The sequence below is a fragment of the Bos indicus genome, chromosome 11 (genome assembly GCF_029378745.1).
Source record: "Bos indicus isolate NIAB-ARS_2022 breed Sahiwal x Tharparkar chromosome 11, NIAB-ARS_B.indTharparkar_mat_pri_1.0, whole genome shotgun sequence".
In the NCBI taxonomy this organism is placed as follows: Eukaryota; Metazoa; Chordata; class Mammalia; order Artiodactyla; family Bovidae; genus Bos; species Bos indicus.
The window spans coordinates 31,161,968-31,178,135 of NC_091770.1; the positions used below are offsets into that span (position 1 = coordinate 31,161,968).

Here is a 16,168-nt window from a genome sequence, read left to right on the forward strand (position 1 = left end):
TGTTCGTTCCTATAGGGGAATTAAACCAGAGCCAGGACTCAGAGCAGAGGGTTGGGAGGGGAGAAAGCCGAAGGCGCAAGGGGCGGATTCACAAGCTATTACCCTGAGATGATGAGTAAAGCACAAGGGAAGGCATCTCTGTCTTCCAGGGATGTGATCCTATCTCCTGAACCAAATTTGCTAGACTTTCCTAGAAGGGACAAGCTATTTTAAATTGGACCCAGTCCTGAATTCTAGTGCTCAAGGCTCTGGCCCTTTCTCTTTCATGCCCTTCTATTCTAGGATGATTTCCAGCCAGCCTTTGTTTATCTAGTCACAAAGTCATTGCTGGAGCTGGGATCCCTCAAACATTCTTTGTTTAAAACCCCTCACCAAACTGAAAGCAGTCAGAGACAGGTATCTATGGGGAGATTCTCCACGTTGCATTCGTAAGTAACAGAAGTTCACAGAACTGTCTATTAAGCCTAAGAATCACACTCTTTAAAATCCCACAACTGATATCACAGAAATTTAGGAATTACAATTATATGTGTTGGACTCTGGAGGCCTAGAAGAAACCTATTGGTTTGGGGAAGTTTGGTACCTGAAGATATTTGTAAAAATCAAAGCATTTTAGAATTGAAAGAAATCTCAGCACTATTTTACTTCTGCCCTTCACCAATTTACTGATGAATTTTCTCTCCCATATCCTCAACCATCTATTTCACTGAAATAGCTGAACTCTTAGGGTCCCTATTTCTTAAAGATTTTCATCAATCTTAGCATTACTGAAATCCAAAAATTGGCTTATGCTGTACATGTTCTAGTATTTGTGATACAGGATTCCATGATGACTGTGTTGGCTCTTGCTGAAAAAGCTCTGGGAGAGGGTATGAAAGAGAGTGGACATTAGCTACTTCTGAGACTAAAAATATAATTGAGTTCAGGTCTATGGCACAGGTTTGGTTGCTTTACTCAAAAAAAGTTTTTTTTTGCACATCCCTTGAAGACTTTCAGATCAGTTGGCATATTCCATATGAAAGAAAAAGGTTATGGTGTGTTCATGTCAGAGACATAAAAGATGCTCAAGATACTTCAGGAAGAGGTCAGATTAAGAAGAAACATCCATATCTCATTATAATCAGATCTTAAGCAATTAAAAATAATTACTCTCTTTGCTAGGTGACCTTATGGGATATAAAAGTTAGCATCTAGTCTAAATAAAACTAAATTGGAGATCTTAAATCTAACAGCTCAAAAAAAAAAAAAAGATGGTCCAATAAACCACAGTGACTGGATAACCCAATTAGTGGTTTTGGAGAAGGATAATCAAACATTAAATGAATTTCCCACTTGCTGCCAAGATTTTCTGCTTCTGAACCTTAGGCTTGTTTGGTAGAGGACTTGGGTGAGGAAGGACAGCACTGACCTTTAGGTAAACAAGGAGATGTTATCATCGTCAAGAAGTGCAGCTCTATGCTATCAAACCCTTACTCTTCAACAGCTGATAATGACTCTGCAAATTACAGCTCTTAGCCAATTCTCAGAGTAGAGTAGAGTTCATCAGTTAACTTTAAAGAATTTTTTTCCTCTGCAATATAATTTTTACTTTTTCCCTTTGAAGATACTGCATTCTATAGCTATTCCTTTTTCTGATTCTTATGCAGGAAATATAAACCTTCCTTGCCTCAGCCTGATTAAATTCTAAATGTTGGACATAGACATATCATTTCTCACTAAAGAAGGTGCAGGATTTGGTTTTGAGAGGAAAGATTATGTATGCATTAGCGTGAAATCTGTGCTGTTTGTTTCTTTCAAAGAAATATCTAAACAAGGCAGTAGGAGTCTCCAGATAGATGAGCCCAGAGCAGTCTGCACAGTGGGGTATTTGGTTCTGACATCTGGACAGACTACAGTCATCAAAGCATATCTGGGAAACAGGAAACCTAACATTCAGGGTTTGGAATCTGACCTCAGTTGGCAAAAATTGTATTTGAACAGTTTTGCCTGGTTTAAAGTGATTTTGTTTAAGGCAATTTCACTCATCCTTTCAATATTCTTGTTAACAATAGAGAAGCAGGTATTATTACTTAAATCAAGAGAACTGAGCGGCATGCCTAAAAGAATATTCAACTTGTAACTTAGTAGACTTTGTTTCAAGTCTATGTGTCTCTCTTTCTGAATAAATTAATGGATTCCAGAATGATATACAGGCATTTTCTTTAAAACAAACACATTAAAAAGCAAAGAAAGCAAGGGAACTATCAAATCCTGTAGCTCACCACAGGGGGAGCAATAAGTATCTTTTATAAGAATCTTTTCTTTGATACTGAGGAGCAGAGCAAATAAACAGCTGTAATTCCCCCTTATTTATTGTGTCATTTATTCTATATGTAAATGAGGGCCCAGAACCTACATTGCATTGAGTCGGGCACAATGACTACCAAGAACATGTTCACTGCAGTTGAGGAAATAAGACACACATGAAAAATTAAGGGCAAAGCAAGATTGTAAAATGAGCTGCACCAGGGTTCAGATTACATGAAGATGGAATGGTCAGGAGAGTTTTTACCAAAGAGGCAAACTTTGAGCCAGCTTATAGTAAGCAGTTTGGATTTCAAGAGACAAAGAAGAACTTGAAGATTATAGAAGCAAGATGTGTAACAGTAGTAACACCCTCAGACACAGACTGAGCTCGAGAGCAAGTCTTTTTCAGGCTTGTGGAGCAGATGGCTCCTGTTGGAGCTAGGTGAGAGGTAAAGTCAGAAAGACGAGCCACCAGATGATTTTGAACTGGAGAATCACGGTGGCCGTGGTGTTTTATGGAGAAAAATGGAATGACGGTGTTCAGGCTGGTTTGGAGAAGACAGAGATTGATAGCAAGGAGATAAATTAAGATAATTATTTAATCCAGTGTGTAGATGTTCAGATGCCAAGCAAAGATAATGGCAATAAAAAAAGAATTATTGCTTATAGCAGTATGAAGGGAGTTTATGAAAGTAGATGTGGGCTTTTGGGAACATGAAACCTACATGATGAGGTGAATTAAACTATCAGCATTCGACACATGAAGAAATCAACAGTGGCTTTAGTAGTTTTGTAATCCATTCCTTTCTACATCTCAGAAAGATACTTGAGATGGCAATGGGATACAGGAGCTTGCTGTGAAGAGAGGGGTCAACACAGGCAGCCTATAGCATGATCTCAATACAGTTCTCCCTATGCCAAGAGTGCCCATCAATGGACTCTTTTCTTCTAGTATTGTGGTCATCTGACCCTGGTAAAGAAAACAATCTGTATCCATAACATCACTGAGACTTAAAATTTCAGGTTTTGAATGGGTGTCCACATTCTTAAAAATTCTAACTCCAGGAAAAATAATGCAAGATCAAAGGGTCCTTTCTAGATTCATTGACTGCCTCTATGTGAAGCTGAGTTTCTAGAATAAGTCTGAAATCAAAAAATCCTTTGCCTATCATCAGAATGAAACCTGTTCCCTGAGTTCTTGGCAAATATTGAAAGCCCAAAGGAACACCATTTCTTATTCAGAGAGGAAGTGCTCCAGCCACTGGGAAGAGAAGGAGATTATTTTTAAATCAGTGAGATACTGTAAACTATCTCAGAACTACAAAAATCTTTACATCAGTTTTTCAAAGCCTTTTCATTTCCATTGATTCATTTGATCGTCCTGAATGCCCTCTGTGGTGTTTTTTCTCTAGTACTTTGCAGATGAATAACAATCCCCACCCCCCACACTTGAGAGGCATTGTGCTGAATGTTTTAATCCTACATTTAATGCCCATGGCAACTCTGAAAAAGGTACACATTACAATTTCCATGATACACCCAAAAGCCCACATGCTGAAGCAAGAAACAGTCATAGTCTGGGTTAGAACACAGGTCTCTTAGATTCTAGAGTCCATACTCTTCCATCCCTGACTGTGATAAAGAGTTAAAGGCCCACCTGTGACTATTACTTTAGAATTCCCTCTATTCCTGACCCTGCTCAGCAAGTTGAGTACTTTCTCCATGATGCTGCGTTGTCTCAGGCCATCTAAATCCTTTGTTGTTGTGTTCGGTCGTTCAGTAGTGTCCAGCTGTTTGCAACCCCATGGACTACAGCACTCCAAGCATCCCTGTCCTTCACTATCTCCTGGAGTTTGCCTGAAGCCAGAAATATTTAACTACTTTCGGCTATGGTCTAAATCAGAAGTGGGCATTCCACAGACTATAGCCCACATCTGGTTGCTCCCTGTTTTTCTATACAGAGTGAAAAAAATCTCCCTTCTGGTGAAGAAATACCAGAAAGCAGACAGCCTAATTTAGCAGGGAGTTTTGAAAAGAGGGTATCACTCTAAAATTAAGTCTTGTAAGAGGCTGTCTCTTTTAGTAACTGGTTGACACTGCTTGGTCCCTGGGGAAACACTGGAAAAAGAGAAGGACTGGGAGAGGTAGAAATGTGTGTGTGTGTTGAGTGTGTGCTTTGAGGGGCTGTATCTTTTGGTGTTCACAGCCATCCCACCAAGCAGATTGTATTAAACTTCTAGAAGTTAGGAACTTGAGGCCCCAAAAAAGTTAAGTAATTGTTCAAAGTAGCTTAGGAGCGACTGACTTCTTAGAGGAGCTCAGGTACATCAGTCTTCTCTTGTGTTTATAATCATCTAACAAAGCAGACTGCATAGGCGCATTCTTCCCTGCAATCAGGAGTAACTGTCTCATTAAGGCAGTGTCGCTAAAACACAGTGTTGGCCACCTATCTTCCTTGTCACTACCTCTGGGAAGGAATGGAGAACTTGTGATATCAGGGGGAAAAGGAGCAGGCAGAACCAACTCAGCCTTGCAGCTGTTTGTCCCTGAGTGAAAATCTGAAATGCAGCCTCATCGTCTTTGAGCATAGGTAATGGTAACTGGTAAATGAAAAGATGACCACCTTCTGCCATTAAATAAGATCATGCATAGCTTTGGGGAACCAAGATTAAAGGACACTTCCAGAATAGCAGCTTCTGTTTAAAATCCTTGGGATAAAACGACTGAGGATATCTATGATCTCTGAGCCAGCTCTCGGATGGTAGGGAGGGGTGGGGAGGTGGGGAGGGATGGTCATTGGACTATGAAACAGTCCTGCCTTCCTCTTACTTTAATGCAATAGACGTGGGACTTTAAGGGAAAGACAGCGATGATCTGTGAGTCAAAAGGCCTGATTTCTAGTTTGACTCCGCCTCTACTCATCGTGAGAGGTTAGGAAATTTTCTACTCTCCAGACCCCAGATTTCTCAACTGCAAAATAAACAGATGGAAGTGGAATGATGTCTTAAGATCTTGTCAAGTTCTAAAAGTCTGTCTATTTCCTTTTAAAGTAGTTCAGTAAAAATCTAAAGTTGGGAATCACCTTTCCCAGTAGTATGAAAGATGATCTCCTTCCTTCTATGCCTCCTTTTTTTCTTCCTCCCTTTCTTCACACCCCTTCCCTCTCTTGTGACTCCTTTTCCCCCAGGAAGCAGATTCTCAGTTTGACAATTCCTTGCTGGTGCCTCCAGAGCAGCAATGACTCTTGCCTTCTTGAATTCAGTATCCTCAAAAGCACACATCATGCCTTCCATGTCAATCAAAGCCATCTTTCTGGCTTCAATCTGAGCTCTTCTAAGTTTCTACATTTTCCTTAGCCTTCTCTTAGTTCCACCAAAGAGAGTACAGCACCCAAGAACGAATGTGTCAAAAACACTAAAAAGTCCTCCTTTCACCTTTAGATGAAGCTCTCCATGCTGCCCTACCCCGGCATTCCGAGACAAACTCTCACTAAGATCCTTAGAGAACCACAGGGCAGGAGTGTTGGGCTGGGGGAGTTTGTTTTACTTAAGCCTTCAGTCAGGGCAGAATATTTCAGCCCAGCAGTTATCAGCCTAGTGTGAAAATAATAATAGCACGCAATGCACAAATACCAGCCACGCTGTTGTTCCCACTGACTCAGATACTTACAGTTCGACTGCATCCCTGGGGAGGTCGGAGGGAATCTCTGTCACCTTGCTCTCCTGGCAGAGGAAAACTCCGTTAGAGCAGTGACAGAGTCGATGATGGCATCCTGAGCCCAGGCTCAGGAATGCGAGCAAGGCCACCAGGAGCAAGGCCATGTTTACTTATCCATCCACCTGCTTTCTTCTGCCTCTGCAGAGAAAATCCTGCACAGATTTCAGAGGCTCCACACTGAGCCCTTATGAGAAGAGGTCTGCATTGGGAGCTGGTAGGGTCACGTGACCCACCCAGGGCTGCTTTCCTTTTTTTCTTTTTTATCGGTCACTTCCAGACAAATAGCAGAATTTCTGAGTGACAGCAGTGACTTTGGTGGGGGTGGGGTGGGAGAGGTAGAGGGCGTGGCAAGATACGCCGTCCCTTTACCTTTTTTGGTTGGGTTTGCAAATTGAAACTTGATGCATGTCTAGAATAGCTTATATTAAATTCGCTGTAAGACTGTCCCTGTGGGTCACTATTTTTTTCTCAAAACAGAGTGACACACTCGACTTTCTCCAAAACAGATGCAATCTACAGTGTGAAACATCATTAAGAGAGTTCGTCACTGAAGGGCAGGGACCTGTTTCCAATCTTGGTGTCAATGTCTTCCTCCAGGCTACTTGATACAAAACCAGAACTTCTGGGTCGAAGTCACTGATTCTCTTTCTTTCTGGAATTAACAACCAAACATGGTGTAGCTCAGAGGACAAGCAGTGGGTTAGTGAGCCCCTGGACAGATGCTGGTAGGTAGGAGGCACTTTTAGGAGAGTAGTCTGCAGAGATAACTGACTCAGCTGAGTGACCAACAGGTCGGGCTGGGTTTTCACTGGGTTTAGTGGACACCAACTTTCCCACCGTCTGTCGCATGTCCTTTCTGGCTCCTCTCATTTCCAGTCTCTGAAGATTGCCCTTGCCTTTTGGAAGCTGGCACAAATGAATTTACTTAACCTATGCTTTTAGTTTAGTTTTGAATGTTCTCTGTAGGTGACGACCCTGGCACTTTTGTGGGTACTCCCATCTTCTTGATGGTGAGGGATCTGAGGAACGTTTGGCCATACTTTCGGTCAAGGGGCCATCTACTTTCAACTTCAGAACCTATGAAGTTTAAAAGGCAGAATATTCTCTAAGATTCTGCCTATAACTTACTACTTGCTCAAATTAGTTTTAACACTATCTTTGGGTAATTAGTCGCACAAAATTGAGTTATGTGGAACTGCTAAACAAATATATATTGATCTCCCCTCCTTTCTTCCTCTCCTGTACCTAGCCAAGAAATAATGACATAGAAGAAATGGATTAAATAATCATTAAGGGAATAACAGAAGCAAGTGAATCTTAGAATAAAATTGTTCCCTGGATGCTTCTGGGAGTAACTGCTTCATTCTAACTCCAGGACTAGAAGATCAGGGCAGTATCTATATGGACTCTACGTTGTTACAGTTTTGGCTAACAACCCACTCCAGTGTTCTTGCCTGGAGAATCCCAGGGACGGGAGAGCCTGGTGGACTGCCATCTATGGGGTCGCACAGAGTCGGACACGACTGAAGTGACTTAGCAGCAGTAGCAGCAACATGAACAGTAAAGTATTTCATTCAGCAGTTGACCTGTGGGATCATAATCATTTAGATGGAGAAGGGATTTAATTCAATCATTCAGCTCATGCGTAAGTTTGCTTTAAAATGTCCACATTAATTTAAAGGGGTCGACTTAACCTCTTCTTGAATAACTCCAAGTGACCAAAAACTCATTACCAGTTGAACCTCTCACATATACCCTCACCCCACAAATCCCCACTGAGATTTTGGAAAGTTTCAGTTATGACTAAATCAGTCCTCGTATAATAAGAAATTTTTTAACTGAGATTTTGACTTTAAAACTATTCCTTATTTACAACTGATAGATAACATGGCTAACCTACATGCAAATTATTAAGCAAAATCACAAAACAGTTATAGACTAAAGAAAGAGATGCCAATGCCATTGGCATCTGTTTGTCATCCCCCCTTTCTCTGTTCCTACTCCTAGAAGTGATCTGAATTTTGATTTTGTTATTCCTTTGGTTTTTTTTTTCAAATTGTATCATCTAAGTATATATCTTCAAACAGTATACTGTTTGATTTTGGGTTTTATACAAATTGTATTGCCCTAACTAGCCTTTTTTATTACTTTCTATTATATTTTGCACTAACAACATTTTAGAGAACCATCCATATTTCTCTGTGTAGCCATAGTTTGTTACAGTTCCCTGGTATATAATATTCCATTGTGTAAATATATTGCCATTTTTTTTATTCTCCTATGATCTTTCTTTATTCTAAGGCCATAAAATATTCTTCTATGTTTCCTTCTGCAAGTTTTATAATTTATAATTTTGCTCTGCACATTTAAATCTTTATTAGGTATTAGTACTTATGTGTGGTGTGTGTCAGGAACTCAAGTTCAGTTTTATTCAGTGGCTTATGGTTTTTATCCACATGGATAAACGTTTGTCCCAGAACCATTTATTGAATAGAGTCTCCTTTTGTCTCTGATTTGTAAAATTATCTTTATCACATCTCAAGTAACTACTATTTTGCTTAGTTTTGTGTTTAAGCTCTTTTATAGCCTATTGTCCTTTTTTATCTGTACCAGTACTATACTGTCTTAATTATTAGAATTTTAAAATAGTCTTGACATGTGATAAGACAATTTCTTCTTTCCTAATTTATTCCTTCCTCCTCTTTTCTTCTCACTCTCTCCATCCCTCTGCCCCATTCTCTCTTCCTTCTTCTCTGTCTGTCTCTTCCTTTCTTTTTCTTCTTTGGTCTGGATACTGAGGACAATGCTCACAAAAGTGGTGAGCATTTTTGTCATGTTCCTGACTTTAAAGAAATTGTTTTCTAATTTTTCATCATGAAAAATGATATTTGTTATAGGCTTTTGATACCCATGAGGTTAGATCTCAAGGTAGAGTTCTTAGAAAAGTCTTCTAAGGATTTTTTTCCTACCATGAATAGAAATGAATATTGTCAAATGCCTTTTCTGCATTTGTTTTACCCTTACCCTTACAGTGATAATTCTATACTACTAAGCTACTCATATCCCTAGGATTAGCAATGTTGTTTATGAGTTACTATTGTTTTATACACAAAGAGATTTGACTACCTAATATTTTATTTAGAATTTTGGCATCTATATCATAAGCAACTTGTAATTTAGTAACAAATAATATAATTTCTCATTTCCTTTCTCTTGTTATCCTTTTATGGTTTGGTATTGAGGATGCATTTGCCTCATAGAATGAGTTGGGCAATAATCCCTCTAGTATGCTCTTGGAACAGGACTGTTTTAGATTGTTTTCCTCTATTCCTTGAAAAAGTGTGGCTTTACTTGCCTGTAAACCATCCTAGCCTGGTATTTTGTGTGTGTGTGTGTGTGTAGATTAAAAATATTCATTCAGCTTTCTTCATTTTCCGGCTATTCAAGCTTCCTATTTCTTTAAGTTTTACACTATAATTTTTCTAGGAATTTTCCATTTCATTCGAGATTTTAAGTGTATTGCCATAATGTTTTTTGGTATTCACTTTTTAAATCTATTAAAAACTATTCCTAATATTGTTTATTTCTGTCCATTTTCTTTGTATGAGCCAACCTTGCCAGATTATTTTCAATTTAATTGCACTCTGAAGGCCTGATTTTGCCTTGCTGATCATGTTCTATCTTTATTTTAACTTTCCACATTTTTGCTCTTATTTTCTCCTATTTTTCTTTTTGTTCTGTTTTCTTTTAACCTCTTATTTGGGTGTCAGTTAACTAGTTCTTCAGCCCATCTTCCTTTCTGAATCTCCCAAAATCTGTGCCTTAGCTCTATTCAACAAATATTGATAGGTAAATTTCTTGTTATAGCTGAGTTCTAAGTATTTCTCAATTTTCTGTTATTTTTTCCTGTACTCACAGATAATGGAGATGTACAGTTTTGAAATCTACAAAATACAGAGATATTTAAATTTATCTCTTTGTTAATACAATATAGAGTATGGTCTGTATTGATTTTCCCCCCAACCATGTTAATGTATGTTTTAAGGCTTAGTATGGTTAATTTTTGTAAACATTCAATGTGAGCTTGTGAAGAATCAATCAGTAATGACAACTTCTGTATTTGTTCCATCAATCCAGCATATTATTATTTTCCTAAAATGTCTATATGTTTGCTAACATTTTGAAGGGATTTCTGTTGAAATTTCACATGATCAGAATGATACAGTTGATACAGCATTTCAATCTTGTCCTTATATTTTTCTTTATAGATCAATGTTACTTGGGCATACAAGTTAGAATGAAATACATACATGGTGAATCAAACTTTCTCTAATTTTGTAGCATCTTACTGTACCCATAATACTGTCTTTTATCTTAAAATTTATTTTGTCTGATATTCATTTAATAAATATTTTTCTAGTATTTTTTTCTACCTTTGTACTTTCTACCTTTCTGTGTCTTTGTTTTAGGCATGTCTTTTATAACCACTGGTAGAATTTTATAACCACTCTGCTGAATTTTTTGTTTTAATACATTCTTATAATCTCTTTTAACAGATGACCTTAATAATTTACATTTATTCTAATTATTGATCCACATGAATTTTTTTTTTCTACCATGCCATTTGCTGTCTACTTTGTTCTAGTTTTACATGTTCCATTTTTCACCTTTTTATCTTTTATTTGTTGAATTTTTGTGTGTTTGTTTCTTTTATTGCTTTGTTTTGTTTTCTTATTCTGTTTTGTTCCATCTACTGTTTTGGATGTTATATACTCTCCTTAGTGGCTCAGATGGTAAAGAATCTGCCTACAATGTGGGAGACCTGGGTTCAGTCCCTGGGTTTGGAAGATTCCCTGGAGGAGGGCATGGAAACCAACTTCAGTATTCTTGCCTGGAGACTCCCCATGGACAGAGGAGCCTGGTAGGCTATAGTCCATAGGATCACAAAGAGTCGGGCACGACTGAGTGACTAAGGACACAGCACATACTCTCATTAATTTTAATGGTTACTCTCAAATTTTTACCATATACTTTTAGCTTATACCTCTTATTTTAAAAATTTAATTTTACAGTGTCAAAATCCCTTCCTAAAAGATGCACAGACTTTAAATTTTTAAGCCTACACACTAGCCAGATATAATGTATTTTTTGTTATCCGGTATTTTAGTTCAGTCATTATTATACATCCTCATTATTTTATACATTCAATATTTATTTAGATTCTCTGCCACTTTGGAATGTAACTGGATCTCCGAGGAGTTTGTACTCTCATTTACCTTTGTCAGTACAGCACTGGAAAGCTTTGAGAAGCTTTGCTTGTTATCAAATATAATCTCTTTCCAAAGATAAGCCTCAAAATAATGGAAGACAGCTATTTTCAGGGATATGCTAGTGAATGTTTAACAATCAGCTTTTCAGGGGGAAAAAAAATCTTTATTTGTAGCATTTGTTAACTTCCATGAAATGAATTTGCCTACCATAGCTTCTATCAAGCTAATAGTGTAATGTCAACCAGCTTACAGAATTTTTCAACATTTGTCAATCTGCTTTTATGAGCTGGTGAGATCTGGTCCTAGCATACCACTGGATATTTTGTTCTTCTTGAACCATGTTACTTGTTTAGATGATCTCCAACTTCATAGCTTTGAGTGTGCAATAGTTTTATTGGAACTTCACTTTGGAATAATCTCCAACATGAGTTGCTTTATCTCAGGTGCCAAAGCCTGCAGTGCTTCTTGGGGTTGTTCAACATCATCATGAGTTCTAAGAAGTTAGCAAGAGTCAGGCTGGATGGAAAGTATTGTAAGGTGTGACCATATAGGCATGCTCTCGGAAGCAGCTATATGGATTTGATTCTTCTCCTCAAATGAAAAGAAATGGCTCCTTCTACCATAATCAGAAAATCAGGCATAGCTATTGTGGCAGCAGTGTTTGGCTCTGGTACTGGATACAGAAGGAAAAAATCCTTCTCTAACATAAACGGAATCTAAAATGTGGAAAATGAGACTCTAACAGCTTACCAAGAGATTAGTGGTGATAAGTCTGAATTAAATGCCTTATTACTGAGTATTCAGTCTCGAAAAATTCTGTGGGATACAGATTTTTTTTTTTTACTCTTGTAAATCTCCCACGTGACCCTCAGCATTCTTTTTATCCTGTCATTAGCTGTCGTTAGCTTCCCTTTGGCTTTTCTTTCACTTATTCTATTTCGAGAAGAGCTTTCTTTTGAGGTCATTTCCCTGTTCTTCCTTGCATCAGAGGACGCCTTGTATTCAACACTGCCAACAGGTTGCTCAGATTTCTCTGTAGATTTGCTAAAGAACTATGCAGACATTACATGATGGTGATTATGATTATGGTTGTCTAAAGAATGTTCTCTTAGAAATCTATCTCTTAGGAAGTCAAGGTCTCTTTTAGCTTCCTGATTTCATAAATTAAAGTTTCTCAGGTTACAAAGATCTTGAATCTCACAGATGAGATAGTAGCCTGTCTGTACCATTTGACTGGAGGACTTAATACAGTTGCTACAGGCAGATTTTCTGATGATCTCACAAAACTCTGTACAGTTCTTCACCAAGGGATGTTTGTCAACAGGTTGGAAATTCAAAATGGCTTATAAATAAATCTGGAAAATTGAAACTAATTTTCTTTTTGTTTTCAGATAGTCATGTGGAGATAGGGCCACTGGGAGAATGTCTGTGTGTCTGCTTGTTGGAAAGAGATCTCTCTTATTGATGGAGAGAACTTCTGTTGCAATCTGTTGATCATGCTAAGTCACAAAGCTAGATCAGTTTCAAAGGCTGGGGAAATAGAGTCCTACTCTTGTTGAAAGGAACACAAAGGGATGGCAAAGTGGTGGGCACATGGAAGGAGAATAATTGCAGCCACTTCTGCCACTATTACTACAGCTATCCAAGCATTTAAAGAGGACATCATTGTTTATGCTTAATTTTTGCTAGTTTTGCTTGATGTTTTCCAAAGTACAAGTTCAAATCAGTTCAGATCAGATCAGATCAGATCAGTCACTCAGTCATGTCTGACTCTTTGCGACCCCATGAATCGCAGCACGCCAGGCCTCCCTGTCCATCACCAACTCCCGGAGTTCACCCAGACTCATGTCCATCGAGTCAGTGATGCCATCCAGCCATCTCATCCTCTGTCGTCCCCTTCTCCTCCTGCCCCCAATCCCTCCCAGCATCAGAGTCTTTTCCAATGAGTCAACTCTTCGCATCAGATGGTCAAAGTACTGGAGTTTCAGCTTTAGCATCATTCCTTCCAAAGAAATCCCAGAGCTGATCCCCTTCAGAATGGACTGGTTGGATCTCCTTGCAGTCCAAGGGACTCTCAAGAGTCTTCTCCAACAAATAGAGACACTGGTGATGATAATGTTGAATATTCACTTTCAGCCTTTGGTAGTTTGTTCAATTATTAGCTTAAATATATTGCTACCCCAAGAGAGGCAGTATCATCTTTTGAATTCTATGGTGTTTTAAAATGACCAAAGATATTTATTCTCTGTTTATATTTGGTAGATTTACATTTATTTTTAAAATTTGCTTTTCTTTCTCTTTTTTTTTACATTTTCATGCTGTAATATCATTTGTTTCTATGAATCTAATGCAGTTTTGCTCTAATATTAGTGGCCTTAGTGAAGTATGCTGTGTGACTTATGGCAGGGATAAAAATTTCTTGTGATAGGGCCAGAGCATAAAGGTATAGTTTATAAATATTCAGTAAAACATGATATTTGAACATGAAATCTTTCAAGTAGCATTCTTGAATCCACATTATTATCAGTTGTTGTTTAGTCACTAAGTCATGTCTGACTCTTTTGTGAGCCTATGGACTGTTGCCCACTATGCTCCTCTATCCTTGGGATTCTCCAGGTAAGAATACTGGCTGCTAAGTTGCTTCAGTCGTGTCCGACTCTGTGCGACCCCATAGATGGCAGCCCACCAGGCTCCCCTGCCCCTGGGATTCTCCAGGCAATAACACTAGAGTGGGTTGCCATTTCCTTCTCCAATGCATAAAAGTGAAAAGTGAAAGTGAAGTTGCTCAGTCGTGTCTGACTCTTCGCGACCCCATGGACTGCAGCCTACCAGGCTCCTCTGCCCATGGGATTTTCCAGGAAAGAGTACTGGAGTGGGTTGCTATTTCCTTCTCCAAGGGGTCTTTCTGACCCAGGGATCAAGGCCGTGTCTCCTGCATTGCAGACGAATTCTTTACCACTGAGCCATCTGGGAAGAATTATTCTCAATATTATAGTCTTAAACATGGTTCCTATTAGTTATTTTTTATACAACAAGCTTTCTTTATTGATGTTTTGTTACTCTGTCATATAATTTATAGTAAGAATTAGATGAGGTTATGTAGACCTTGTAGGGCACTACATAGGAGACTGGCACACCAGTCGCACAGCCAGTCATACCTGGCCTGATGGGCCATAACATGTGTTTTGCATGTTGAGATAGAACAGTCATGTAGGCCATAGTGTTAATGACCCTTCTCAGGTTGAGCAGTGCACAACCTGTACAACTGCGCCTGACAGCCCTGTGCTGGGGACTCAGGACGGGTGCCAGTGCTGGATGCTTGATCTGGTGAGGGTAAGCTTATGGAGGCTGAGGACAGGCATTGCGACAGAGTACTCAAAGTGCCTGGGTGCTGGTCCAGAGGAGCATCCTATAGGACACCATGGAGTTGATCATCTGCATTATTTATTCCTAAGGTCAACAGAGGAAGAAGTAGACACTGGAATTGAGAGACCCAGGCTCTGTGCATAACTGTGTTATTCCTGTTGCAGCCCCAGAGATTTTTTTTAAAACTTTTCTTTTTTATATTGGAAAATAGCTGATTAACAATATTGTGGTAGTTTCAGGTGGACAGCAAGGGGACTCAACCATGCATATACATGTATCCGTTCTCCCCCAAACTCCCCGCCCAGCCAGGCTGCCATATAATGTTGAGCAGAGTTCCCTGTGCTATATACTAGGACCTTGTTGGTTATCCATTTTAAGTATAGCAGTGTGTATATGTTGATCCCAAACTCCCTAACTATCCCTTCTCCCCAAGCTTTTCTCCCGTGGCAACTATAAGCCCCAGAGATTTTTAATTATCTGGAAGTCAGTTTCTTCTCCTCCAAAGGGTGAGTATAAACACTTGCATGGTTGTTGTGAAGACAGCCTAGAATGCAATGCACACGTGAAAGCACCGTGACAGAGTCTGGTGTCAGTGTGTGATTTTCTTCTCCTTGTGGCTGTTGTCGTAAAAAGGAAAGATAAACATCTCATCATAGAAGCAGTGAGTCCCTTTCATGATGATTTTCCATTTGGTTTATGTGGTGAAGTGGTAGACCGACAACTCTGGTTGCACAATTGTTTAAACCTGTGTGCCACTGACCTTGCCTCGCCAGGCATCACAATTATGCTATTGGCAACATTGACCCTTATCTCCCCTTCTTGGACCCTTTATTCCACTTATGACTTGGGGAGTTCAAGGCCAACCTGTTGTGGGCAGAAAGATGATATAGCCTCCTGACTTGTCCTTGACTGATTGGATAACAAATGAAGTATACAGTCAAAACAAAAATGTTACAATGAATACTAATGAGAGATGAGGGAGGGGGTTGTTTGTAAGCTTGATGGCCAATCGGTGCTTCTTTTGAACAAAGTGGAGTTTAAATTCTTGTATTAGTTTAATTTCTCATAGACAAAGTCACAGGCTCTTTTAAAAACACAGTAAAGAGGATTCAAATCACACCTTAGTCATTGCAAGTGATCTTTGGGTCAGTATTTTGACTCCCAACATTTCTAGACTTCATAGAAAGTGGAAATTGCAAGGGAGCACTTAAGATTTGGGGTGCATTGATATGAGGGTCACATGTATCATATGTTCAGACACTAGGCAGGGACTGATGGTAAGGAGGGTGGTGGGTACATCTTGTTCCTGGTTTGATTGTGGGAGATTTCATAAAAAATTCAAGGCCAATGAATGTTTTCAGGAATACTTGGAGTGAAACCAGTGTTAATATAAATTTACATGTGATATCTTTCAAAAAGTTTAGCCCCAGGAGCCAGTGCATACCAAAGTCTAGGATCCTTCCCTTTGCCTCAAGGAGTTTAAACATTTGTTTATAACGACAGGACTGTACAACACATGACATTCTTTA

General features: G+C 39.1%; 1 protein-coding gene across 2 annotated transcripts in view; it reads right to left on the reverse strand.

The window, feature by feature from the left end:
* Positions 1 to 6,272, reverse strand: part of FSHR (follicle stimulating hormone receptor) — a 196,723-nt gene extending 190,451 nt beyond the window's left edge. Inside the window, exon 1 of one of the 2 annotated variants that reach the window (XM_070798620.1) lies at positions 5,956 to 6,272. In XM_070798620.1, the coding sequence (XP_070654721.1) occupies positions 5,956 to 6,107 (152 nt within the window). In that variant the 5' untranslated portion in view covers positions 6,108 to 6,272. The remainder of the gene's footprint in view (positions 1 to 5,955) is intronic. The other variant, XM_019969656.2, reaches the window with a different exon arrangement.
* Between the last annotated feature and the right edge of the window lie 9,896 nt (positions 6,273 to 16,168).